Raw genomic sequence first — 26,956 nt, 5'->3', positions numbered from 1 at the left:
ATAAGAGTCAGTATTTTCTATCGCTCCAGTGTTCTCCCAGCATGTGATTTTATTGAGGGTCTGGAAAGAAGCGTGAAGCAAAATGAGAAACCCTTTACCTCCTCAATCCTTAATCTTGACCATTATTGCTTCCAGATTAGTCTTTAGAGACACAGCGCTGAAACAGGCCCTTTTTGTCCATCAAGTCTGCACCGATCACCATTCACCTCATAGACTGTAGATAGACTCGAAATGCTGTAGTGGTACAGGCAGCATTTCTGGAGAGAAGAACTGCGTGACGTTTCCGGTCGAGACCCTTCCTTCAGCTTCGACCCGAAATGTCACCCTTTCCTTCTCTCCAGAGACGCTGAGTTACTCCACCATTTTGTGTCCATCTTTGGTGCATCTGCAGTTCCTTCCCTCACACCTTATAAACTATACTATACGCTGGGAACAATTTATAATTTAACCGAAGCCAATTACCTACAAACGTGTACGTCTTTGGAGTGTGGGAGGAAACCGGAGCACCCGGAGAAAACCATTGCGGTCATAGGGAGAAGGTGCATACTCCAGGCTGGCAGTACCCATAGTCAGGATCGAACCCGAGTCTCTGGCGCTGTAAGGCAGGCGTTGCAAAAGGTTTAACGGTGCACGGGGAAGGTTTAACTCCTGTGTAACATACATGTGGGTCCCTCATCTAAAACCAGCACACGTGCTCTTGGGATAGGGTTCCATGAACAAGCTGGGCAGGAGCTACCCGATACATTGTCACCTCCGTGACTGGGGATTGATAAAGGATGCTCGAGTTCAATCCGGAGGACTCTGACTCCAGAGCCTGAATCTGCCTCCCATGATGTTCTATTGGAAACCCATTATTTGTTCTCTATGACATTTTACTTAATTGGTTATGGTTAAATGTTATCCGTAATCATGTTTGAGGGCACAGTAGTGCAGCTGGTAGAGCTGCTGCTGCAGCACAGTGCCACTGTCCTATGACGCTCTTTGATCCTGACCTATGGCCCTCTTTGTGTGGAGTTTGCACACTCTCCCTGTAATTTCATTGGCTTCATAGAAAACATAGAAAATAGGTGCGGGAGGAGGCCATTCGGCCCTTTGAGCCAGCACCACCCTTCATTGTGATCACGGCTGATCGTCCACAATCAGTAACCCATGCCTGCCTTCTCCCCATATCCCTTGATTCCACTAGCCCCTAGAGCTCTATCTAACTCTCTTTTAAATTCATCCAGTGAATTGGCCTCCACTGCCTTCTGTGGCAGAGAATTCCACAAATTCTCAACTCTCTGGGTGAAAAAGTTTCTTACCTCAGTTTTAAATAGCCTCCCCTTTATTCTTAGATTATGTCCACTGGTTCTGGACTCTCCCAACATTGGGAACATTTTTCCTGCATCTAGCTTGTCTAGTTCTTTTTATAATTTTATACGTCTCTATAAGGTCCCCTCCTATCCTTCTAAACTCCAGTGAATACAAGCCTAGTTTTTCCAATCTTTCCTCATATGACAGTCCCTCCATCCCAAGGATAAACCTTGTGAACCTACGCTGCACTGCCTCAATAGCAAGGACGTCATTCCTCAAATTAGGAGACCAAAACTGCACATAATACTCCAGATGTGGTCTTACCAGGGCCCTATACAACTGTAGAAGGACTTCTTTGCTCCTATACTCAAATCCTCTCGTTATGAAGGCCAACATGCCATTAGCTTCCTTCACTGCCTGCTGTACCTGCACGCTTACTTTCGGTGTCCTTGTACACCAGTCACTAAGATCTCATTGCACTTCCCCTTTGCCTAATCTGACACCATTGAGATAATGATCTGCTGCCTTACTTTTGTCGCCAAAGTGGATAACCTCACATTTATCTACATTATAGTGCATCTGCCATGCATCTGCCCACTCACTCAACCTGTCCAAGTCTTCCTCTGGGTGCCCCAGTTTCTTTGCACATTCCAAAGATGTGTGGGTTAATTGGCTTCTATAAAATTGCCCCAAGTGGGTAGGGTGTAGATGTGAAAGTGGGATAGCATAGAACTAGCATGAACAGGTGATCGATGGTCAGTGTGGGCCAAAGGGCCTATTTCCATGCTGTATATCTAAGCTAAGCCAAACGTAACCCTTACTAGTCTTTAGATGACAAATTCAAAATTTTAGTAGGCAAAATCTTTTGATGGAATTCAACACGCAAATAGTTTTGGATAATAGTACAGAATCTAATATAATTGCTTTGCAAAGTGAAATTAATTTTGATCCTTTTATAATCTCCACAAAATGCTTGTGTTTTTACTGTACTTCATGAATATTAGTGCTAATGTCTTGTCCACTGTGTTTGAACTATTCTCAACTGGTTGGAGTTTGAGTTAGTGCACTGACTTCTGAAGTTCCCTATTTTCAATTCTACCCGTACTGAAGTCAGGAGAAATCAATTCTCCTGATTTAATTTCTCTGTCAACATTTCCAAAATTATTTTTCGAGAACTGCAGCTTTCTTTGAAGAAAGTCATCTTCAATAACAGAGCTTGCATTTTAATCCAGTAATGGCATTGTGCTGCATCTCAGCTGCCTTAACAAAGCTCTTAGTTGTCCTCGGAAGTTAGAGTTTGTTATTTATCTGGAGTTATATAACTGATTTAAATTAGTGCCTGGGATATGATATCCCATGACGATTTAAGATATTTAGTGTGTGAATTATATGGTTGACCTTTTTGAAATACTGCTTGCCCCTTGCAGATACTTCCAATTTAGTTACATCCCACTTTGTGTGACAGAGGAATATTAAAAATTTCTCTTCCTCCAAGTCTCATTTTTTTCAATTGCTTGGAGAGTTTCCCATGGCTTTTCTGTTGAGAATTTTGTAAGAAGGTTTGTAGAAGCGAAGGCTGTGAATGCTAATTGTGTGCGTGCTGTTATGCGAATACAGCTGTTCTTTAATGTACGTGCATGTGTCCCCTAATGTATGTGCATGTGTCTTCGGAGAATTTAATGTCAGCCCCGTGGCATATGAGTTAGTGCTGCCGCCTCACAGCTCGAGTCACCCTGGTTTGACCCCGACCACAAAAATGCTTCCATAGAGGAGTTTGCACGCTCTTGCTGTGACCATGCTGTGGGATTACCCCGGGTGCTCTGGCTTCCCCCCCCCCCCCCCCCCGTCCCCCCCCGTCCCAAAGATGCACTGGTTGGTAATTGTTCACTGTAATAAAGTGGCAAAAGAATCGTAAGGCGGGCAGGGTGATGAGAGAGAGTAATTTGTGACACCACTGTGGATGGGTAAGTGATGGGATTCTTTTAATGGGAGCTGGCATTGGCACAGTGGGCCGAATGTCCTCTTTCCACGTTGTAATATGTATGTGGGCAATTAATCCGTATGCTTCACTATATGCCCTTTAACAAGTGGGAACAAATTCTCACATAAGTTTAATGGTGACTGGGTGTAAAGGTTGTATGGGCAAGGTTTTGGGGTTCATGTGTGAGGTTGGAGCTGAGAGTTATTGTGGCATTAGGCCTTTGCCACTTGGAGTAAAGAGACGCCGGGCATTTTAAGCTTCAGGGAAGTCTTTTGCCTGCGTAATGTGTTCAACAGAAAACAGCGATGCCTGAGTTTTCAGAATGCTCTTTGACCCTTCTCGTTCTCCTGCATCCCTCCAGTTGAGCCAATGACTGATGATTACTCTGGAAGTGGAATCAAATGTGTGTATACGTGTGTGTCGGTACTTTCTAAATCTCCCGCAAACCCGCTTTTAATCGGCCCTGCTTCAACCCGAGCTTTGCATGCCCAAATCTGCGGCGCTTTCTGCAGGAAAAAAACCCAGGGAGATTGCCTATGATCCTGCTTTAAGTATACCATGCAACGTTTGCAGAGTAAATGGGATGACTGGGAATGGTTCCTCAGTACACGAGGATCTTTGGCTCCTGGTTTGGAATGGCACAGACGCAAGTGTATGTACAAGCCACGCGCTGCCAGGGTAATGCACTAACCTTCAGCGAGTGCCTTTCCAACCTCCAGCTGCAGCCACTGTTTCTATTTTCTTCTGCTGCTGTTAACAAGGTCCCGTTTAATTTTACAACTTGACTTACGAAGTGGCTGGCATCACATCAGACCACAGCAGCACAAAGCCGAGCAGGTATTTCTTGCAGGTCGATGAATGAACAGTAGAGTTGTTCCAAAAACAATGTAACATCTAGAACAGAATGTGGACTCAGAGCTCTGAATATGCAAGGCAAGTCGAGAAACATTTGCTCTACTTACTGATAAGTAAATCTATTTCAGAGTTAAATCTAGTTTTTACTAATAAACCTATCCTTTTAACTATTGACCAGAAATTGGTGACAATGTAAAGGTACATTCATAGCCTGCATTGTAGAACATAAAATGTTAGAAAGGTACAGCACAGAAGCAGGACATTTGGCCAGCAACGTCCATGTCCAACTTAATGCCAAGTTAAACTAATCTCTACCTGCACATGATCCATATCTCCCCTTTCACATGGCACTTGGATATGCAGCATATGGAGGGATATGGATTCCATGCGGGCAGATAATACTTGGCCTTGGCATCACGTTCAGCACAGCCAGTGTGGGCAGAAAGGCTTGTTCCTGTGCTGTTCTGTTCTATGTTCTAAGTTCCCAAGTTATTGGGTGGAGGGCAACTGTTTCAATTGGTTTGTGAGTTGAGGGCCGGGGAACACAATGCTCCCTGCAAATAGCAGCTCATTCAGGCTGATTGTACATGTTAAGATAGAGATGGTCACACAGCATGGAAACACACCCTTTGGCCCAACTTGCCCTTGCTGACATCTGTACAAGTCCCATCCTCTAAGTCTTTTCATATATCTGTCAATATGTCATTTAAATGTTAATGCAGTACCTGCCTCACCCTCTGGCAGTTTGTTCCATACACCCAACACCCTCTGTGTGAGAAAGTTGTTCCTCATGTTTCCATTAATTCTTTCCCCTCTCAACATAAACCCAGGCTCTTGATTACCCTACCCTGTTTAAAAGACTGCATTTACCATATCTATTGTCCTCATGATTTCATACACCTCTCTAAGATCACCCCACAGCCCCTTGCTAACCTGATTATCCTTTGATTAAGAAGGACAAATCATAGGTGGGAGTAAGGAATTAATCATGATCGCAGAGGAGATTGCAGGTCTAAATTGTCTCCTGTTGCTTTATTTTTAAGCAGCATGGTGATGCAAGCAGTAGCAAATTTGCAGATGACACAAAGCTGGGTGGCAGTGTGAACTGTGAGGAAGATGCTATGAGGTTGCAGGGTGGCTTGGACAGGTTGTGTGAGTGGGCGGATGCATGGCAGATGCAGTTTAATGTGGATAAGTGTGAGGTTATCCACTTTGGTGGTAAGAATAGGAAGGCAGATTATTATCTGAATGGTGTCAAGTTAGGAAAAGGGGATGTACAACGAGATCTTGGTGTCCTAGTGCATCAGTCACTGAAAGGAAGCATGCAGGTACAGTAGGGAGTAAAGAAAGCCAATGGAATGTTGGCCTTCATACCAAGAGGAGTTGAGTATAGGAGCAAAGAGGTCCTTCTGCATTTGTACAGGGCCCTAGTGAGACCGCACCTGGAGTACTGTGTGCAGTTTTGGTCTCCAAATTTGAGGAAGGATATTCTTGTTATTGAGGGCGTGCAGCGTAGGTTAACTAGGTTAATTCCCGGAATGGCGGGACTATCATATGTTGAAAGACTGGAGCGACTAGGCTTGTATACACTGGAATTTAGAAGGATGAGAGGGGATCTTATCGAAACGTATAAGATTATTAAGGGGTTGGACACGTTAGAGGCAGGAAACATGTTCCCAATGTTGGGGGAGTCCAGAACCAGGGGCCACAGTTTAAGAATAAGGGGTAGGCCATTTAGAACTGAGATGAGGAAAAACTTTTACAGTCAGAGTTGTGAATCTGTGGAATTCTCTGCCTCAGAAGGCAGTGGAGGCCAATTCTCTGAATACATTCAAGAGAGAGGTAGATAGAGCTCTTAAGGATAGCGGAGTCAGGGGGTATGGGGAGAAGGCAGGAACGGGGTACTGATTGAGAATGATCAGCCATGATCACATTGAATGGCGGTGCTGGCTCGAAGGGCCGAATGGCCTACTCCTGCACCTATTGTCTATTGTCTAAGTGCTGCCTCACAGGTCCAGTGATGCAGGTTCATTCCTCCTCACCACTGCTGTCAGTGTGGAGTTCTCCCAGTTTTCCTCTGGGTGCTCCGATTTCATCCACACACATTGTTAATCTAGTGGTCGAATCTGGGGGCAGTTGATGTGAATGTAAGGAGAATAAATGGGTTTAGTGCAGATTAATGGGTATCAAATGCTTGATATGCCTGTTTACATTCTGTGCGACTCCATCAGGAAACAAAGTTATGTTGTCTATTCTCTTCAGAATCTGTCTCAGATAGCAGAATGTTTTAAAAGCAGCACACACAAATATGTTAGTTACAAAGCAATTCTTAAACATTCATTTATTAAATAAGACAGGTGATTAATCGGCCAGAACTAAACACTGCATTTCCCAACCATCATTCCAGAACTACACACTGTACTTTGACATGCTCAAAATGCCATCTGGTTCCCCATTTCTTCAGCTAATGTGATTACATTCCTTCCCACTTGCCAAAACACTTATTAGCCCCAGAATAAGCAAGACAGAGGGTGGTGGGCAAATGGAACGAGAGAGAGAGGTAGTTGAAGCATGTACTATGGCAACATTTAAAAGAGATTTGGACAGGTGTGTGGACAAGAAAGATTTATAGGGATATGGGCCAAATACAGAGGGGTGGAACTATTGTAGATGGGGCATCTTGGTTGACATGGGCAAGTTGGGCATGGTGGTTTCCATTGCTGTATGACTCTGTCTCTACGAGAAATGTAAGATAAGAATAGAATTATTTTAAGAGCTGATGCCACTGTTCCAAAGATTGGTTCCTACCTGCGATTGCAATATTTATGTCAGTGTAGATTATCGAATATTGCTGTCATTTAATGTGTTGCTTTTTTCAAATGTGACAGCAATGAGCAGAAAATAACAGTAATTTCATAAGTGCAAATCTCTTTTAGAAAAAAAATCACAGGTGGGCATTCAGGTAAAAGTTTATTATGAATAAGTGGCAGAAAATACTCAGCAGGTCAGGCAGCACAATAGAGAGAAACTGGATTAATATTTCAGACCAGCGACTTCTCAACAGGGCCCTGTCCCAGAGATGTGAAATTTAACTTGCAGTGAACAATTGGTTTGTAACTGGCTGCTAGTACACGACTTCATTTTCAATGTGAGCACCTTCATTAACTTGCGTCAAGCAAGGTCCAAGATTCTGGTCGTAGCAATTAATGACAGATGTTGACAGTGTACATTAATGTCAAATTGGGGTAGGGGATGACAACAGCATTAGAATTCAAATAGAGAATCCACAGCTTCACATGAAGAGATTTGTGGCTGATGTTGCATGTCAGGTACTCAAAGTATGAGTTTAAAGGGATGCACCATCTTTGGCTGAGGAAATACTTGATGATTTGAATAAAATTGCCCCAAAGTCAGGGATTATGTTGGTGTCTTTCAGAGCTGACATCCAGAGCAGTCACTTCTACAACAGGACAGAATAGATCCCGTGTCTCTGACCCTGGGCGGCACGGTAGCGCAGCGGTAGAGTTGCTGCTTTACAGCGAATGCAGCACCGGAGACTCAGGTTCGATCCTGACTACGGGTGCTGCACTGTAAGGAGTTTGTACGTTCTCCCCGTGACCTGCGTGGGTTTTCTCCGAGATCTTCGGTTTCCTCCCACACTCCAAAGACGTACAGGTATGTAGGTTAATTGGCTGGGTAAATGTAAAAATTGTCCCTAGTGGGTGTAGGATAGTGTTAATGTACGGGGATCGCTGGGCAGCACGGACTTGGTGGGCCGAAAAGGCCTGTTTCCTGGCTGTATATATATGATATGATATGATATGACCCTGTGCACTGATCTGATGCCAGTTTTATGATTGCAATTGACTTGGCCATTTTATAAAATGCGTGTTGTTTTCAGCATAGTGGGTTTTTTTTTGGTAAGGCTTGTGTGGGGGAAGTGAGACGTGTGTGGTGTAAATGCACGTGTAATGATTTTCTTTGCTGAAGCTAAATGCTTTGCTGATCCCTTTGCCAGATATGGACATAACCACACATGTTACACTGTGTCCTTATTATCAGTAGTGGTACACTGATGGTGGTTTTAAAGACAGACCTGATATACAGTACGACCAAATACACTTAAGCACGGTTGGGTTTGTCTTCCAGAGACATCATAATGTGGACAAAGTATTATTAAAAGATTTCTTCTGGGTCAAAAAAATTGATAAATCAAATCAAATGTCACTTTGTCACTTTGACAAATCAAAGAAGAACTATCAAAGTTGCCTGATTTACAGTAATTCTGATAATGTCTTTATATATATCTATGATTCTTGTTTCTCCTGTCTACTACTAATACCCTAATCAAAATTAAAGTGCAATGTTTTAGAACTACCATCTCGTGTCCAAGCCTGCTCTGTAACCCTGTCTCGTGTGTCTTATGTCTTCCTTTCCTCTTTCTCCTCTCTCCTTTTTTTTCCTCCCCCTTTTTTCCCCCCTTGGCTCGCTCCCTCTCTTACTCAGATTTGAAAGAGATACAGAACAGTAACCATAAGTACAAACTAGCCTCAGGGAATCAAAGGCCTGGCCATTTCTCCACAGCGCCAGTGGGCTCGCTAGCGGCCTCGCCATCGTCAGCCTCCCTCAGCAGCCAGGCAGCGATTCAATGCGTGACCAGCCTGCAAGAGCGGATCATGTCAACTCCCGGCGGCGAGGAGGCCATTGAACGCTTAAAGGTACGTGCATGATTCAACGTTTTCATTCATCAACCTTGCAATTTGTATCAATGTACTTCCAACAGGGCATCAATGTAGATTTTAAGTAGCATTGAGCATTTTGTATGTTGAGTTTTTGGTCTTAGGTGCTCTAAGCTAACGAGCGTCATTGTAATGGAGAGGTTACTGCATTTAATACTCATCTTTTAGCAAATGTGTGATGGGGTCATGGAGGAAACAGGCCCTTTGGCCCAACTTGCCCACACCGACCAACATGCCCCATCTACACCCATCCCACCTGCCTGTGCTTGGCCCGTAACCCTCTAAACCCTTCCTATCCATGTACCTGTCCATGTGTTGTCTCTCAAATGTTCTGATAGTACCTGTCTCAACTGCCTCCTCTAGCAGCTCGTTCCATATACCCACCACATTTTGTGTTTTAAAAAAAAAAAAAAAAAAAGTTACCCCTCGTTCCTATTGAATCCCCCCCCCCCCCACTCACTTTAAACCAGAATCCTCTGGTTCTTGATTCCCCTATTTTGGGCAAAAGATTCCGTGTATTTACCTGATCTATTCCTCTTATGGTGGAGAAGGGTCTCGACCCAAAACGTCACCCATTCCTTCTCTCCTGAGATGCTGCCTGACCTGCTGAGTTACTCCAGCATTTTGTGAGTAACTACCTTCGATTTGTACCAGCATCTGCAGTTATTTTCTTACATGATCTATTCCTCTTATGATTTTATACACCTCAACATGATCACCCTCATCTTCCTGTGCTCCAAGGAGTAGAGTCGTAGCCTGCTCAACCTCTCCCTGTACCTCAGGCCCTCGAGTCCTGGCAACATCCTCGTAAGTTATCTCTGCACCCTTTCCAGCTTCCAGCCAACATCTTACCTATAACATGGTGACCAAAACTGAGCACAACACTATGGATGTGGACTCATCAATGTCTTATTCAACATGACCTCCCAACTTCTATACTCAATAGTCTGACTGATGATGTGGGAAAATGCATCGTAAACTTTTCCCGCATTAACTGCGTACGTAATTGTTCTCCTTGCCCAAGGCTAATGTGTTGGATAATTCGGTGGTGATTTCCGAGACTACCGGTTGGAATGGGTAGATTATCTGATGAAAAGAGGTTGGGCACGATATACTTGAGTCTCCAGGGTTTGGAAGAGTGAAGGAACGTGATTGAAATATGTAAGGTTCCGAGCAGTCTCGGCGGGTCAGATACGGGGAGAACAACTTGTACTTGTGTATAATTCAGACTGAATCATCATCATCATCCCCAAAAGAATCTCTCAGAATCATAGAAACATAGAAAACAGAAAAATAGGTGCAGGAGTACGCCATTTGGCCCTTCGAGCCAGCACTGTCATTCAATATGATCATGGCTGATCTAAAATCAGTACCCCATTCCTGCTTTTCCCCCATATCCCTTGATTCCTTTAGCTCTAAGAGCTAAATCTAACTCTCTTGACAACTAGAGAGTTGGGGCCGAATGGCCTACTTGCACCTATTTTTTTTTCTGTTTCTATGTTTCTGAAGGATTCTCTCGGGGAATCAAGGAAGTGTCGAACATTTTGAAGATGGCTGTATGTGATTTATTTTAATGTAAGTGGCCATTGCAAACTAGTCACCACAAGGTCTTGATAGAGTGAGGCCTGGATAGAGTGGGTGTGGAGATGATGTTTTCACGAGTGTCGAGGACCAGAGGCCACAGCCTCAGAATGAAAGGACGTACATTCAAAACAGGGATGAGGAGGAATTTCTTTAATCAGAGGGTGGTGAATCTGTGGAATTCATCGCCACAGACGACTGTGGGGGCCAGAACGATGGATACTTTTAAGATGAAGATTGACAGGTTCTTGATTAGTACGGGTGTCAGGGGTCATGGGAGGAAGGCAGGAGAATGGGTTTGAGAGGGAAAGATAGATCAGCCAAGAATGAATGGCAGAGTAGTCTTGATGGGCATAATTCTGCTCTATAACTTGTGAATTTATCATTGTCTATAGCAAGGAACATAGAACAGTACAGCACAGGAACAGGTCTCTCGGCTCATAATGTCTATGCCAACCATGATGCCGGGATAAGCTAATCTCCCCTGCCTCCACTTATTCCATATTCCTCCATTCCCTGCAAATCCGTGTGCCTGTCCAAAAACCTCTTAAATGCCACTATGGTATCTGTCTCCACCACTGCTGGCAGCGTTTTCAAGGCACCCACCTCTCTCTGGGTAAAAAACATGCCCAGTGCATCTCCTTGAAACTTCTCCCTGTCACTTGAACGCTGTGCCCTCTAGTCTTTGATGCTTTCACCCTGAAGAAAAAGGTACTGAGTGTCTACCTTGTCTATGCCTCTTATAATTTGATGTACCTCTATCAGGTTTCCCTTCTGCCTGCAATGCTCCAGAGAAATCAATCAGTTTGTCCAACCTTGTCTTTAGAGCCTCCAAGACACTCTATTGTACACATATATATCATATGTGTGTATATATTGACCTCTAATCCAAGCAGCATTCTTGTAAACCACTTCCACACCCTCTCCAAAGCCTCCACATCCTTCCTGTAATGGGGTGACCAGAACTGCACACAATATTTCAAACGAGGCCGAACCAACGTTCAGTAAAGCTGCAACATAATTCCCGACTCTTATACTCGATGCCCCGACCGATGAAGGCAAGCATAGCATATCTAATGCATCCGCTGTTCCAGGTGGCAACTTCTCTACATTGGCAAGACCAAGCGCAGGCTCGGCGATTGTTTCGCTGAACACCTCTGCTCAGTCCATCTTAACCAACCTGATCTCCCGGTGGCTCAGCACTTCAACTCCCCCTCCCACTCCCAGTCTGACCTTTCTGTCCTGGGCCTCCTCCATTGTCAGAGTGAGGATCAGGCGCAAATTGGAGAAACAGCACCTCATATTTCGCTTGGGTAGTTTACACCCCAGCGGTATGAACATTGACTTCTCTAACTTCAGATAGCCCTTGCTTTCCCTGTCTATCCCCTCCCCCTTCCCAGTTCTCCCACTAGTCTTCCTGTCTCCGAATACATTCTATCTTTGTCCCGCCCCCCTCCCCTGACATCAGTCTGAAGAAAGGTCTCGACCCGAAATGGCACCCATTCCTTCTCTCCTGAGATGCTGCCTGACCCGCTGAGTTACTCCAGCATTTTGTGTCTACCGTTGATTTTAACCAGCATCGGCAGTTTCTTTCCTACATGCCACACGCCTTCTTCTCTATCTATTTGAGTTGCCACTCTCAGGGAGCAATGGACTTCGACCACAAGATTCCACTGCATATCTGGGGTCCAAGACAATTGGACATTGGTTTCTGCCATGCATCCAAATGCTTAGACACGTTACAATATGCCGGACACACTCTGACCAGACACATTGACGAGGGTACGAAGATACAGGTATAAAGACATCATCTTCAATCCACCCGTCTTTCCATCCCCCTCTCCCAACAGCCTGTAAGAAAATAACTGCAGATGCTGGTACAAATCGAAGGTATTTATTTCACTAAATGCTGGAGTAACTCAGCGGGTCAGGCAGCATCTCAGGAGAGAAGCAATGGGTGACGTTTGGGGTCGAGACCCTTCTTCAGACTGATGGTCCTAACTGCCTTGTCTCTTCCCTGAGGCACCCCTTTGCCCCCCCCCCCCTTATTGAATCATCTCCCTCCCCTCAGATCTCGTTCCCTCTCAGCCTCCTCTTTGTCGTGGTGATCCCCATTGTATCAGAGCCAGCGTCAGCGGCCATATCATACAGTGAGAATATTCTTGCCAGGGTTGTGTGACATCAGGATCAGAGCTTCACTTCGCTGTCAGACGTGCCCAGTAGCTAAGTGATTACACAAGAAATGGATGGGATTAAATGCGTGCGGTCCTGCTGCACTGTGATGAGTTGAGCATTGCATAGCCTGCAGTCAGGGTGGTCGGTACGCATTCTGTACTCTATTCTCAAGCACAAGTTGCATTGTCAGTCACTGCACTCTGGTAGCTGCATCTTGAGCACATGGAACATAGAACAGAAGCATAGGAACAGGCCCTTCGGCCCGCAATGTCCATGCCAAACATGATGCCAGGTTAAACTACTGTAGTCTAATAATAATAATAATAATAATACATTATATTTATATTGCGCTTTTCATATACTCAAAGACGCTTTACAGGGATTTAGAGAACATAGGGAAGTGAATAAATAGATAAATAAGTAAACGAACAGAGAAAGGGGACAGAGGGTGGGGTGACCTTCAGTGGTTGAAGGCAGTACTGAATAGGTGAGACTTCAGTGATGTTTTGAATGTGGTGAGTGTGGAGGAGTCTCTGACGGTTTGGGGTAGTGAGTTCCATAGGGTGGGAGCAGCGATGGAGAAAGCCCTGTCCCCCCAGGATCTGAGTTTGGTCCGGATGTGGGGGGATAGGAGATTGGCAGCAGCAGAGCGGAGGGTGCAGGTGGGAGTGTGCCTGTGGAGGAGGTCGGTCAGGTAGGATGGGGCCAGGTTATGGAGGGCTTTGTAGGTCATGAGGAGGATTTTGTACTGGATTCTCTGGGGGATGGGGAGCCAGTGGAGTTTGTAAAGGACGGGGGTGATATGGTCACGGATCGGGGTGTGGGTGAGTAGACGGGCAGCGGAGTTTTGAATGTATTGAAGTTTACTGATGATTTTTGAGGGTGCGCCATAGAGGAGGCTGTTGCAGTAGTCCAGACGGGAGGTGATGAAGGCGTGGATGAGGGTTTCTGCAGCTGTGGAGGAGAGGCATGGACGGAGACGGGCAATGTTTTTGGGGTGGAAGAAGGCTGTCTTTGTGATGTGTTTGTCGGAGAGGGTTTGATCAAAGATGATTCCAAGATTCCGGATGTGAGGGGAGGTGGATACTGGGAGACCATCAATGTTGAGGATGAAGTTTTGGGTGGATTTGGTGAGCGTTTTTGGACCAATGATGATGATTTCAGATTTGTTGCAATTGAGTTTGAGGAAATTTGATTGAAGCCAAGATACACTTCAGTTCCTTTCATATCCCTATGCCTAAATAAAAGCCTCTTTAATACCACGTATCTGCCCCCACCCCATCAGATAGAGCACCCCAGGCAGAAACTTGCAGAAACATTTTTAAAGAAAAATAACAAAAATCTGTGAATTGATAGATGAGATATATTCTGCATTTTTATGGGATCATCACACATACTGTTCCCCCACAACACTGATTACACTGCGAGAGGCATAGCGAACGGCGCGTTTTGCCTACTAAAATGGCGGATGTTACGCTCCTTTACGTACTAGACTTCAGTATAGGCGATTTCAACGGAGTGGTTCATCCTGTTACTCTAGTATCTTTGCTCCAGGCATTCACCACTCCATGCAAACAAAAAAACTTGCACTGTGCATCTCCTTTAAACGTTGCTCGTCTCACTTTCGAGCTATGCCCTCTAGTTTTGACAATATCACCCTGGGAGAAAAAGGCTTGGACTGTCTACCCTAAATATGCCTCTCATAATGTTGCACACTTCTATCAGATCTCCCATCAATCTCTGACTTTCCAGAGAAAGCATTCTAAGTCTACCTTGTCTGAAGAAGGGTTCTGACCCGAAACGTCACCGATTCCTTTTCTCTAAAGATGCTGCCTGACCCGCTGAGTTGCTCCAGCATTTTGTGTCTACCCTAGTCTTCCCAACTTGTCCCTGTAGCTAATACTCTCTTCGCCAGGCAGCATTCTGCACCCTCTCCAAAGTCTCCATATCCTTTGTATGATGGATCAACCACAACAACACGCAATGCTCCAAATGATTAATCCGATCATTTCCCCACCTATTCCCTCTTCGGACATAAATCCTTTCCCCTTTGTCTTAATGCCCATTTACACGAGACGTAACTTACAGTGGCCAATTAATCATCCAACCAGATCCCCCATCATTCTCTGCTTTCCAGAGAAAGCATTCTAAGATTTCCCTGTCTGAAGAAGGGTCTCGACCCGAAACATCACCCATTCCTTCTCTCCAGAGATGCTACCTGACCCGTTGAGTTACTCCAGCTTTTTGTGTCTATCTTCGGTTTAAACCAGCATCTGTAGTTCCTTCTTACACGGCACATCTTTGGGATGTGGAAGGAAACTGGAGCACCTGAGGGGAAACTCCGCACAGGAAATTGCTGGATTTTAGATTTTTTTAAAAGATTTAGAGAGATGCAACGCGGAAACCGGCCCTTCGGCCCACCGGGTCCGCGCCGCACAGCGATCCCCGCACATTAACACTATCCTACACACACTAGGGACAATTTTTACATTTGCTCAGCCAATTAACCTACATACCTGTACGTCTTTGGAGTGTGGGAGGAAACCGAAGATCTCGGAGAAAACCCACGCAGGTCACGGGGAGAACATACAAACTCCGTACAAACGGCGCCCTTAGTCAGGATCGAACCTGAGTCTCCGGCGCTGCATTCGCTGTAAGGCAGCAACTCTACCGCTGCGCCACCGTGCAGCCCTGGAGGTGTGAAAGCAGTTATCTGCTGATGAAATGTTTTCATTTGAAAAAAAAATGCTGTTTCTCTCTCCACACACTGCCTGAACTGCTGATAATTTCAAGCATATAGTATTTTTATTTCGGATTTCCAGTGTCTTATTTCTGTATATAAATTCGTACGTGATGTGAACAGAATTTGGCCATTTGCCCCATCAAACCTACTCTGCCATTCAATCATGGCTGATCTATCTTTCCCTCTTAACCCCATTCTCTTGCCTTCTCCCCATTACCCCTGACACCCGTACTAATCAAGAATCTATCTGCCTTAAAAATATCCATTGACTTGGCCTCCACGGCCTTTATTTAAATGGAATTAAATGGAATTACATGATTTCTGGAGCCTGTTCTGCCAAATGATCAGATTATGACTGAATTAATCATTGCCTTCAACATCTTTTCCTACACAGTCTCTTGATCCCCTGCAGTCTAAGTATCTATCCCAGCCTTCAATGTGCGTCATTCTCTGCATCAATGTTAAAGTTCGCTTCTTCTTAAAACAGACAACACACAATGGGTTAGGTAGACCAACACAAGCTTTAATATATCAGCTGGCGGGAGTGTCGGGGGTACATGAGGCAAGTAAGCAATAAGCACTTGACTCGCCCGAGCTATCATTCCAAAGAACAAAGACTGGACCAGATGTTTTATACTGTATAGATGAAAAAGACACATTCCTAAAGGACTTAGTCATGGTGAACGATTAGGAGAAGGGGAGATGCAACGTGACCTGGGTGTCATGGTGCACCAGTCATTGAAAACAAGCGTGCAGGTGCAGCAGGCAGTGAAGAAAGCGAATGGTATGTTGGCATTCATAGCAAGAGGATTTGAGTTTAGGAGCAGGGAGGTTCTACTGCAGTTGTACAGGGCCTTGGTGAGACCGCACCCGGAGTATTGTGTGCAGTTTTGGTCTCCTAATCTGAGGAAAGATGTTCTTGCCTTAGAGGGAGTACAGAGAAGGTTCACCAGATTGATCCCTGGGATGGCGGGATTTTCATATGAAGAAAGACTGGATAGACTAGGCTTGTACTCGCTGGAATTTAGAAGACTGAGGGGGGATCTTATAGAAACATATAAAATTCTTAAGGGGTTGGAGAGGCTAGATGCGGGAAGATTGATCCCGATGTTGGGGGAGTCCAGAACCAGGGGTCACAGCTTAAGGATAAGGGGGAAGTCTTTTAAGACCGAGATGAGAAAACATTTCTTCACACAGAGAGTGGTGAGTCTGTGGAATTCTCTGCCACAGAAGGTAGTTGAGGCCAGTTCATTGGTTATATTTAAGAGGGAGTTAGATGTGGCCCTTTTTGCGAAAGGGATCAGGGGGTATGGAGAGAAGGCAGGTACAGGTTACTGAGCTGGATGATCAGCCATGATCATATTGAATGGCGGTGCAGGCTCGAAGGGCCGAATGGCCTACTCCTGCACCTATTTTCTATGTTTCTATGGCCTCAAAATGCTGTAGTCAGTTAGCACCTTCCCGACAAGTCTGAGATTGTCTCTCTTATCAGTTAGCACTACTGTGTAAATCAAAGAGCAATGAGTTGATAGCCAGGTACATGAAATGAAGAACAGGGAAGACACATTCCTAAAGCCATTAGTCCTGGTCCCAATATGCTGTCTTGCCACTGGAGAAAGCCTGCTAAAGGAGAAAAAAATTACAAAAGCATTTAACCCTTTCATCAAGAGCTCTCAATGGTTGGGAACTCTTAAGGCTCTGGGAGAAGAAATTTGTCACCTCAGTTTTATGGATCCTTTTACCCTGAGGCTAAGCCCTTCTAGATAGATATTGTGACGGGCCAATGCCCTGTTATTGGGCAGAAGCTGTTGGTGTATTTGGTACTGTTGGTGTTGATGGCTCTCCAGTGAATGTTGGATTTTAGGAAGTCTTACTTGTTGTGCGGTCTGATTGGGATAGAGATTGTGCATTTTCAGGGCAGTCTATTGTAACCACACTTCCAAACATCCAAATCACTGCCACTGAAGTTAGCCAATGAGTAAACAAGTCGCAGAAGTTGAGCAAATAAAGAGCATTTTCTGTTTCTAATTTCCAAGGCAGTTGGTGATGGTCACAGCTGAACCACTCTGGGTGATTTTATTTTGAAGTGAATATTACTTGGGAAGAACAGTTTCCCTACATTAATTCGGAACAAGTATTATAAAACCACATAGTTAAAAAAAATCTTTTTACAGCTACCATTCATGCTTGCATTTACTACGTAGAAAATGTCTGTCTTTCTGCCTCGTGTGTAGGAAGGAACTGCAGATGCTGGTTTGCACTGAAGATAGACATAAAATGCTGGAGTAACTCAGTGGGACAGGCGGCATCTCTGGAGAAATACTTCTGCAGTTCCTTCCTACACAATAGGTCTGCTCAATCTGCGGAGTCTGAAGAAGGGTCTCGACCCGAAATGTCACCTATTCCTTATCTCTAGAGATGCTGCCTGACCTGTTGAGTTACTCCAGCTTTTTCTGTCTATCTTTGCACCTCTGATGCTGAGCAAGAAAGTTTCTGACTCAACGCATCAGACAGCATCTCTGGAGGGAATGGATGGGTGATCTTTTGGTTTGGGACCCTTCATCACACTCCATTCCCTCCACAGATGCTGCCTGACCTGCTGAGTTACTCTAGCATTTTGTATTTTGCTCAAGATTACAGCATCTGCTGTTCCTTGTGTATTTTATGTCATTAGACTTCTTGATAGTTTTGAGTGACCGGACGGGCTGGGTAATTAATCAGCTCCGATAATGAATGAAGAAGAAAGGAAGATTATATAATTTTGGAACCTGATGCGTAACTGAATTCAGAGCTGTAAAACCAATTTATTTACAAAATTGAAGATGGGGTTATGGATCTTGGTATATGTGCTGATATGTTCCCTGTTATATATTTTTAATATAAGATACATCCACACAAATTTCCGAATGGCATTATAATTGATCATCCTTTTAAAATTTGCCTGGTGACCTGGAAAATGAACCCGTTTTATTTGCAACTTGTTTTCTGTATCCTCCTTTGCTAATTCCAGAAATAGCCGTTGGAATTGTAATATCTAGTGCCTTATTTCCCTCATTATATCTAGCTTTCCTGTTAAATGATACGTGAGCTCAGTGAACATAAGAAATTAGAATCTTTTGTGCAGTTGGGTTGATAATGGTTTATTACCGTAATAATCTTCACTCTATGAGCACTAATCGGAACTATATGGGTACATCTTTGCAGTATGCTGTGCCATGCTTTATTACAGCAGATAACTGTTCTACTTGGCATTAAAATATTCTATTCAATGCCTTCTAATCACAAACATCACTCGGTGAGTGTACATCATTAGAGTTTAGTTTAGAGATACAGCCCACTGAGTCCGCGCCGACCAGTGATCCCCGCACACTAACATTATCACACACACACCAGGGACAATTTACAATTATTCCAAGCCATTTAACCTAATCTGTACGTCTTTGGAGCGTGGGAGGAAACCGGAGATCCCGGAGAAAACCCACGCAGGTCACAGGGAGAACGTACAAAATCTGTGCGGACAACGCCCATAGTCGGGATCGAACCCAGGTCTCGGGCGCTGTAAGGTGGCAATTCTACCGCCGTGCCACCGCTCCCGACTAACCCACCCAATGAGTCCCTGAAAATCTTCGATTTGTACCAGCAACTGCAGTTATTTTCCTACACAGTCCCTGAAAATGGTTTATTGCAGCATTTATGTTGAGTAAAAGACTCCGGGATTCAGTTGCGCCCCATGTTATGCAGCAACATCTTCAGCAGCCTCCTCGTTCCCTGCCACCCACCTCGCTTCATTGCAGGTATTGTGGCACTTAAGTGCTCGGCAAGCTGTGCGTGAAGAGGACACTTCAAATCGTGCACTGCCTGCCATTAGCATGTTGCCATGGCAACCGGAGACGTCACCTTGCCCACTCTGTACGGGGAAGCTCACTGCGTGAAAGCGAAAATAATATTTCAAGGCCGATTTTAAATTGGTGAGGGACTTTGCACGATCATGGATTAACGCATCCAATTCTATACATAGGATACAAAGCAATATCACGGATGTGGTCCAATATCATCTTCACAGCAGGGCATTTTTTGCAGCTTTGTACGACGTGCTTACTTTAAATGATGTGATAAATTCCACAACGTGGGCAAAGCAGGTGCTGTTAATCCAATAAAGCCAACAAAGGGATATTAATTTTGCTGTACGTGGCAGCTGAAATCCAGTCAATTTACGGCAGCCTTTAAAAAATGTAGCAATAATCTTGATAGCCATTGCAGCCCCCATTAACAGTACTGGCAAACTCTAGAGTCAAACATTCTTAACCTATCATGGACACAAAAAGCTGGAGTAACTCAGCGGGACAGGCAGCATCTCTGGAGACAAGGAATGGGTGACGTTTCGGGTCGAGACACCCTTCAGGCATAACAGGTGCCGTTAATCCAATAAAGCCAAAAAAAGGATATTTATTTTGCAGTACATGGCATCCACAGGAGCAGCTGAAAGAAGGGTCTCGACCCGAAACGTCACCCATTCCTTCTCTCCAGAGATGCCGCCTGTCTCGCTGAGTTAACCCAGCTTTTAGTGTCTGTCTTCGGTTTAAATCAGCATCTGCAGTTCCTTCCTACACATCCTTAACCTGTCATCTCCCTTGACTCCATCTCTTCCCATCATTCCACCTTCCTAAGATAGACACAAAAAACTGGAGTAACTCAGCAGGACAGGCAGCATCTCTGGAGAGAAGGAATGGGCAACGTTTTGGATCGAGCCCCTTCTTCAGACTGACGTCAGGGGAGATCCTGCAGAGTTACATCTTCCTAACTCATCAATTCCCCCAAAGATATGGCTCTTAATATTCTCACACCTTGTTTGTCTCTTCTTAAATCTTCTACCCTCTGATCTTCCCATTTCATTAGGAGGCTTTTTGTTCAAGTATTTATTCTTCCTGTTCCATATCTCCATTTGTCACAGGGCCATACAGCTGAAAACGGGTCCTTTGACTCTGTCAATGCAGACAGCTGTGCATGCATCTATACATTCCATTCCATTAGCTAGACCTTGAACAAGTCAAATCACGTCTAGTTCATTGTCAATCAATAGGAACTGCAGATGCTGGTTTATACCAAACATAGACACAAGATGCTGGACTGACTCTGCGGGTCAGTCAGCATCTCTGGAGAAAATGGATAGATGGCGTTTCGGGTCGGGACCCTCCTTCAATCTGAAGAAGGGTTCCAACCTGAAACATCACCTACTCATGTTCTCCAGAGATGCTGCCTGACCCGCAGAGTTACTCCAGCACTTTTGAGTTCTGCTGATATTCCAGCATCTGTGGTTCCTTGTGCCTTGAGATTTGTGTTCTGAGGTTTTGGGAGTGGGACTTAAAAACACATTTTAGCTGAGGTTAAACTCGCCGACCAAATGAGACGCCCATTCAGAGGGGCATTTTTTAAATTCCCCATTGAAAATATACGAATTACTCTGTGGCAAATTTCTAAATGATACCTACAAATGGCTTTTGGGTAAACTATCAAAACAAAATGCTGGAAATCTGAAATTCCCTTCTATTGACTCCATTTATACCTCGCGCTGCCTCGACAAGGATAGCAACATAATCAAGGACGAGTCGCACCCTGGCCACTCCCTCTTCTCCCCTCTCCCATCAGGCAAAAGGTATAGGTGTGAAAAGCAACATCTCCTGATACAGGGACAGTTTCTTCCCAGCTGTTATCAGACAACTGAATCGTCCTACCACAACCAGAGAGCAGTGCTGAACTTCTATCTACATCTTTAGTGACCCTCAGACTGTACTTGATCGGACTTTGCTGGCTCTGCCTTGCACTTAACATTATTCCCTTATCATGTACTGTAAATTGATCCATTGGAATCATGTATTGTCTTTCTGCTGACTAGTTAGCACACAACAAAAGCTTTTCACTCTACCTCGGTACAAATGACAATAAACTAAAATGAATGGAAATAAAAGTAGAACATGCTGGATAAACTGAAGGTCCAGCAGCTTCTTGAGACAGGTGACGTTTCAGATTGAAGTCCATACTGTGGTGAAAGGATGATTCGTGTTGACTCTGTTTCCCTTTCAACGGATGCTGTCTGATCAGCAGAATGTTTCCAGAACTTTCTGTTTTTGCAGCGAATATATGTATTTACGTTAAAATAATGCCATGTGGATGAACTTTTGATTAAAGTCCCCACTCTTTCATATAGACACGCATCATACCACTTTAATCGAGCTCCCCTCCAAAAATGTTGTTTTTCTTTCGTGATGCATTTGCTAAACGAAGATTGTGACATAATATTTTTAATGGCTCTGTTTCAAATCTCTCTCTGTTATAGGAATCTGAAAAGATCATCGCTGAGCTGAATGAGACTTGGGAAGAAAAACTTCGGAAAACCGAAGCAATTCGGATGGAAAGGTCAGGCCTTTTCTTTCTATACAACTCATTTGTACAGTAAAACTACCTGACTGTTCAGCACAACTGACATTTTGACATCTGGCTCACCAGGTGATATTTGTGGCCCTTGCCCCGGCTTCCTTTATACTTGTCGAGTTCATTGGAAAATTTATTATGCTGCTGTGCAAACATCTGAACTATATTAATAAGAAAAACATTCAATAATCCACAGATTTCCCACCATTGACTCATTCTTTGCTTCTAAAAAGTAGCCAACATAATCAAAGACTTGTCCCACTCCCACTATTTCTCCTTCTCCCTGCTTTTGTAGGACAGGAATTACAGATGGCTGATAGTGCGCACCACAACAGCTTCTTCCCCGCTGTTATCAGGCTTCTGAATGGTCCTTCCATAAGCTAGGGTCCAATTCACCTCTACCCCATTGAGGACATTGAACTGTCAATGGAACTGATGCACTACAATGCTGAGAAATATATTCTGCACTCTGTATCTGCCCCTTTGCTCTACCTATTGTAGTTGAGTGTGGCTTGATTGTATTTATCTAGAGTATTATATGGTTTGATTGGATAGCGTACAAAACCAAGCGTTTCTCTCCACCTCTGTACGTGTGACAATAATAAATCTAAACCTCCACCATTTGGCAGACATGGTTAAGGAAGTGGTTGTAATTCAGCTAGTTGGAATTTCTACAAACACTGAATTTAATATTCTGTGTGGTTTAAAAAAAATCCGTGAGTAAGTTTTACCGTGTTGGTAAATCACCAACACAGTGCTGCAGATGCAAGAAACCTGAAATAAAAACACAAGGTGCTGAGAATGCTGAATCGATTAGGCAGCATCTGTGGGGGAATAAACAGAATGTTTCAGGTCAATTATCTTTCATCAGAGCTGGGCATGGTATTAAAATGTATAGATATGTATTCTTGACTAACAAAGTTACAAAAGTTTGCTTCATTCCCTTAAACATATCCAGCGTTAATCATGCAGCCTCAGTCTTAAAGTTTGAAGCTACAACAAGTGGATGTTACTTAAAATGTTAAAAAGACACACAGTGCTGGAGTAACTCAGCGGGTCAGGCAGCATCTCTGGAGGACACGGATAGGTGATGTTTCGGGTTGGGACCCATCTTCAGACTGACTCCAATTTCAGACTGAAGCAGGTTTCCGACCCGAAACATCATATTTCCGTGTTCGCCAGAGTTGCATCTCCACAGATGCTGCCTGATTTGCGGAGATACTCCAGCACTTTGTGTATTTTTTGTAAACCAGCATCCTCCTTTCTACACTGTACCTTAAATGTGATACATCCAAAACTTTGATGTGCCAAAATCATCTCGTATTTCTTTGTAGAAACATTATCAAACATGAAAATTTTCAAAATGTGTCATGATACCACGGAAGATGATAACAGCTCAGTTAGAAAGGATGGTTTTGAGGATTATTAAGAGAGGGCAAAAAATTACAGCAAAATACTTTTCAGTGGCTTATTTTCTCTTTGATCACAGCCACTGAATCTATTAGAGTTGGCAAAATGAATGACATTTTGATGTTGGGTTTGGGGTCAGTAATTGGTCGACTGCATAGAAATAAATAGCAAAATAAAAAAACATATATATTGGCAGTTAACAGGGATTTCTCTCAATTATTGAAAATGTGTGCAATTATGTTGAGTCTTTCAATTAACACTCAGTTTGAGACCCCCTCTGCATTTGCAGTCACAGCAATTTGACAGCTGTTGTTACTGTTTTGTGAAGAAATCTGACCAAAGAGACGCACTTTGAGCGTTATACACCTGATTGTGAGAGGATTAATAGGCTCCGCAGTCACTGGAACTCGGCATCGACTTAATTTTGATTCAGAGTGCGCCGTTTCTGCTGATGTATGGTGACATTTTTTTTTAAAAACTGTAAGAATTCCTGAAATTATCCATTTGTTTTAAAATGTAATTAAGGCATCTGTTGGTGATTTAAAACAGACATTATTGCACATGCCTGTGCCGTGTTTCCACGTTAAATTGCTTTCTCAGTAGATTCATTAGTCACTTTCTCTTCAGTGCAGAATCTCTCAATGGTTCAACTTAATGGTGCGATCACTCTCAGAGCAGTTGTAAACTGAACTGAAGCCGTTCATTACCAGCTGAATGGTTGATATCTTTCTGATTCCAGAGAGGCTCTTTTGGCTGAAATGGGAGTCGCTATACGAGAGGATGGAGGCACCTTGGGAGTCTTCTCTCCCAAAAAGGTAGACGTCTTTCCTTTTGTTAATATAAAAGCTGGCGGAGCAACCTTGGCAGCGTTCACTTGATTTACTTCATTATTTATTTGCATCATCTGTTTTGTTCGTGAAACCAGTCAGTATTCTTTATTTTTCTCCAAAGTTTTTTTAATGCAGCCACGTTTTTTTCAGTGAGTTTAGTTACAATGTCCATTGTGGGTACATTTTGCACATCGTTCATGTTGCCTTGTGTTTAAAACGTCACAGGTATGCACTGGCTAAAATCTTACCATATTCCAATTTCACTTTGCTTTAATTATCATGTCTCGTACTGTGGAGTTCCTCCGAATATACATTTCAAATACGCTAATCATTGTGAAACCATCACAAGATGACGGGACAGATGACGAGGGGGCTTATCTCAAAAGGATGGCCACAAAATGCTGGAGTAACTCAACGAGACAGGCAGCATCTCTGGATGGAAGGAATGGGTGATGTTTCGGGTTTATCTCAAAGATGGAAAGATAGATGGAGACAACAAGGAAGGAAGTTCTTGTCAATGGAAGACACCCCCATCGGTGGTGGAGTGGTCAATTTTACAGATGAGCAAAAGGCTTAAATTAAAAAAGCGCAAACATTTCTGAAGGTCGGAGGAGACTATAAAGAGTTGTTACATGGTGGGCTGTGAAAACGAGGATTACGTTTATTCTTGATTAACCAGCTGCCAATGTAGACCATCAAGCAAAGAGTGATTGGGCTCTGGAGCAGATTTAGTAGTTTTGTGTGTAGTAACGTTCTGGATGACCATCAGTTTATGGAAACCAGGAAGGCCCTTTTGGAGTGTGTTGGAAAAGACTGGTTTAAAGATAACAACAACAACAAAAAACCATATTGTCGGAAAATACATTACAACTTGGGCAACCTGAAAGTATGTTGGCCAACGAGGCAGGGCCTTATCTTAATTCTTGTCGTCATCTTAAAAATCAATCACTATATTCTATTTTTGAAGAAGTTTAGTTTAGTTTGAGGTTTTCACTTCTTGGAGTTGGACACCATTCCTTCAGCAATAAACCACGATGGTGTTGGTAGATCTCCGGGTTACTCTGAGTGGAACTGACCCGAGTTAGACAATGCGTTTGAGTCTGCTGCTTCACGTGTCTGGGCTGCATGAAGCCATTGGATAGCAACTTGTCGATGATGTGCCTGACAAAAAGCAAGACGAATAAGGTGGACATAAAACCATGCCACACTTTGTTAGATTCAAATACACCTGGTTCTCATGGTGAAGATGCTTTTGGATCTGTTTTGTTATTAATGATCCACCATTCTTTGTATAATTTTTTTCCATATGTTAAGCTTAATTGTGCAGGACTTTAAGTCATTTATATATGTTTGTTCATGCCAGGTTTTGGTCTCTGCCATTGTTGAATTATACTGCCGTGATTTATGAGCAGAGTGCATCTTTAAAGCCATTTTAATCTTGAATGTAAAGGCAGGAGTTTATGTGCACCCCAGAGCAAAGGGCTTTAGTAATGGGGTCATCATTATCATGTTCTTGAGCTTCATGTTTTTGTTCCTGTTTTCCATCTTTGCATCCCGCTCAGACTTACAACCGGAATTCATCTGAGTCATTTGAGTCAGATGAAATCTTTGCTCCTAAAAAGGTTTGTTTCTGATACTGGGTTCATGAGACTGAAACGAAACTCATTAGAGGAAATTTGTTGTCGGTGTTGCACCTCCTGAGACAATCCTCTATTGAGTTTTTATAGGTTAAAGGAGTGTTCAGTTTTGTTTAGTTTAGTTTCGAGATACAGTGTGGAAACAGGCCCTTTGGCTCACTGAGTCCGCACCAAACAGTGATCCCCGCACACGAACGAGCACTATCCTACACACACTAGGGGCAATTTATAATTATGCCAAGCCAATTAACCTACAAACCTGTACATCTTTGGAGTGTGGGAGGAAACCTGAGATTCTGGAGAAAACCCACGCAGGTCATGGAGAGAACGTACAAACTCCTTCCAGACAGCACCCGTAGTTAGGATCGAACCCGGGTCTTTGGCGCTGTACGGCAGCAAATTTACTGCTGCGCCACTGGGCCCTATTATTTAACTAATATGCTTCAATTGTGGCTTCCTAACTTCAGATTTAATCAAGTTAACCAACATCATTTAACCAAGTTTCCACCATATACTTAACCACTTTCTCCACTCCTAGTTGTTCTGTCGGTCTCCTTCAAGATTCAGTCTCTGCAGCAACTCAATGAGAGAGAATTACATAGATTCATTTCCCTCTGAGAGAAGGCATTTCTGCTATCCTCTATGTGTCAGCCCCTTAGTTTGAGATTATGAGCCCTGGTTCTGAACGCCTCAGCAGGTAGAATTATCTTCCCTTCACTCACCACATCAAACACCATTGTAAATTTCAATGATATAAACTCACCTCCTCTAGACTTGAGAGTACTGATCTATTCTGCTTAATCTCTCTTAATGTGACTAGCCCACGCTCCCTGGAATCAAACACTGCAGCACTCCATCTGCCTCCAGTATATGCTTCCTTGGGTAGAGGAGAACCATTTAAAACTATTCCAGATGCACTATTCCAGATGCAGCCTCACTTGGGTTGCGTGTAAATGGAGCAAGATGTATTATTTGCGTGTCTGTTCTTACACTCAAATCCTCTTACAATGAAACCTTCCTAATTACTTGCTAAACCTGTGTGATGCCTGTACGAGGGCACCCAGATCCCTCGCCCTCTTGACCTCCCAGGCACACATCTCTTTAAAAAAAATCTGCACCTCGTTTTAGTGTGTGTGTGTGTGTGTCCGTCTGTTTGTGCGTGTGCCTGTCTACGACGTTTGTGTCTCTGTGTCAGAGTCTTTGACATTTTTCTGATCGCGTGTAAAATATTTGTACGTTGTTCTTTTAATTAAATTATGCTTGCCAGTGAATATTCAGTAATT

At 43.7% G+C, this 26,956-nt stretch overlaps 1 protein-coding gene across 14 annotated transcripts in view; it reads left to right on the top strand.

Annotated features, from left to right (window-relative positions):
• Nucleotides 1–26,956, top strand: part of kif1b (kinesin family member 1B) — a 271,960-nt gene that overhangs the window by 123,256 nt on the left and 121,748 nt on the right. For 8 of the 14 annotated variants that reach the window (XM_078425310.1, XM_078425316.1, XM_078425312.1 and 5 more), the window contains 4 exons: nt 3,636–3,677; nt 8,636–8,847; nt 21,702–21,781; nt 23,946–24,021. In XM_078425310.1, coding sequence (XP_078281436.1) covers nt 3,636–3,677; nt 8,636–8,847; nt 21,702–21,781; nt 23,946–24,021 — 410 coding nt within the window. The remainder of the gene's footprint in view (nt 1–3,635; nt 3,678–8,635; nt 8,848–21,701; nt 21,782–23,945; nt 24,022–26,956) is intronic. The other 6 variants (XM_078425318.1, XM_078425314.1, XM_078425313.1 and 3 more) reach the window with 2 other exon arrangements.

Source organism: Rhinoraja longicauda, chromosome 30 (genome assembly GCF_053455715.1).
Source record: "Rhinoraja longicauda isolate Sanriku21f chromosome 30, sRhiLon1.1, whole genome shotgun sequence".
NCBI classification, from domain to species: Eukaryota; Metazoa; Chordata; class Chondrichthyes; order Rajiformes; family Arhynchobatidae; genus Rhinoraja; species Rhinoraja longicauda.
This window is presented reverse-complemented; position numbering and strand designations above follow the sequence as displayed.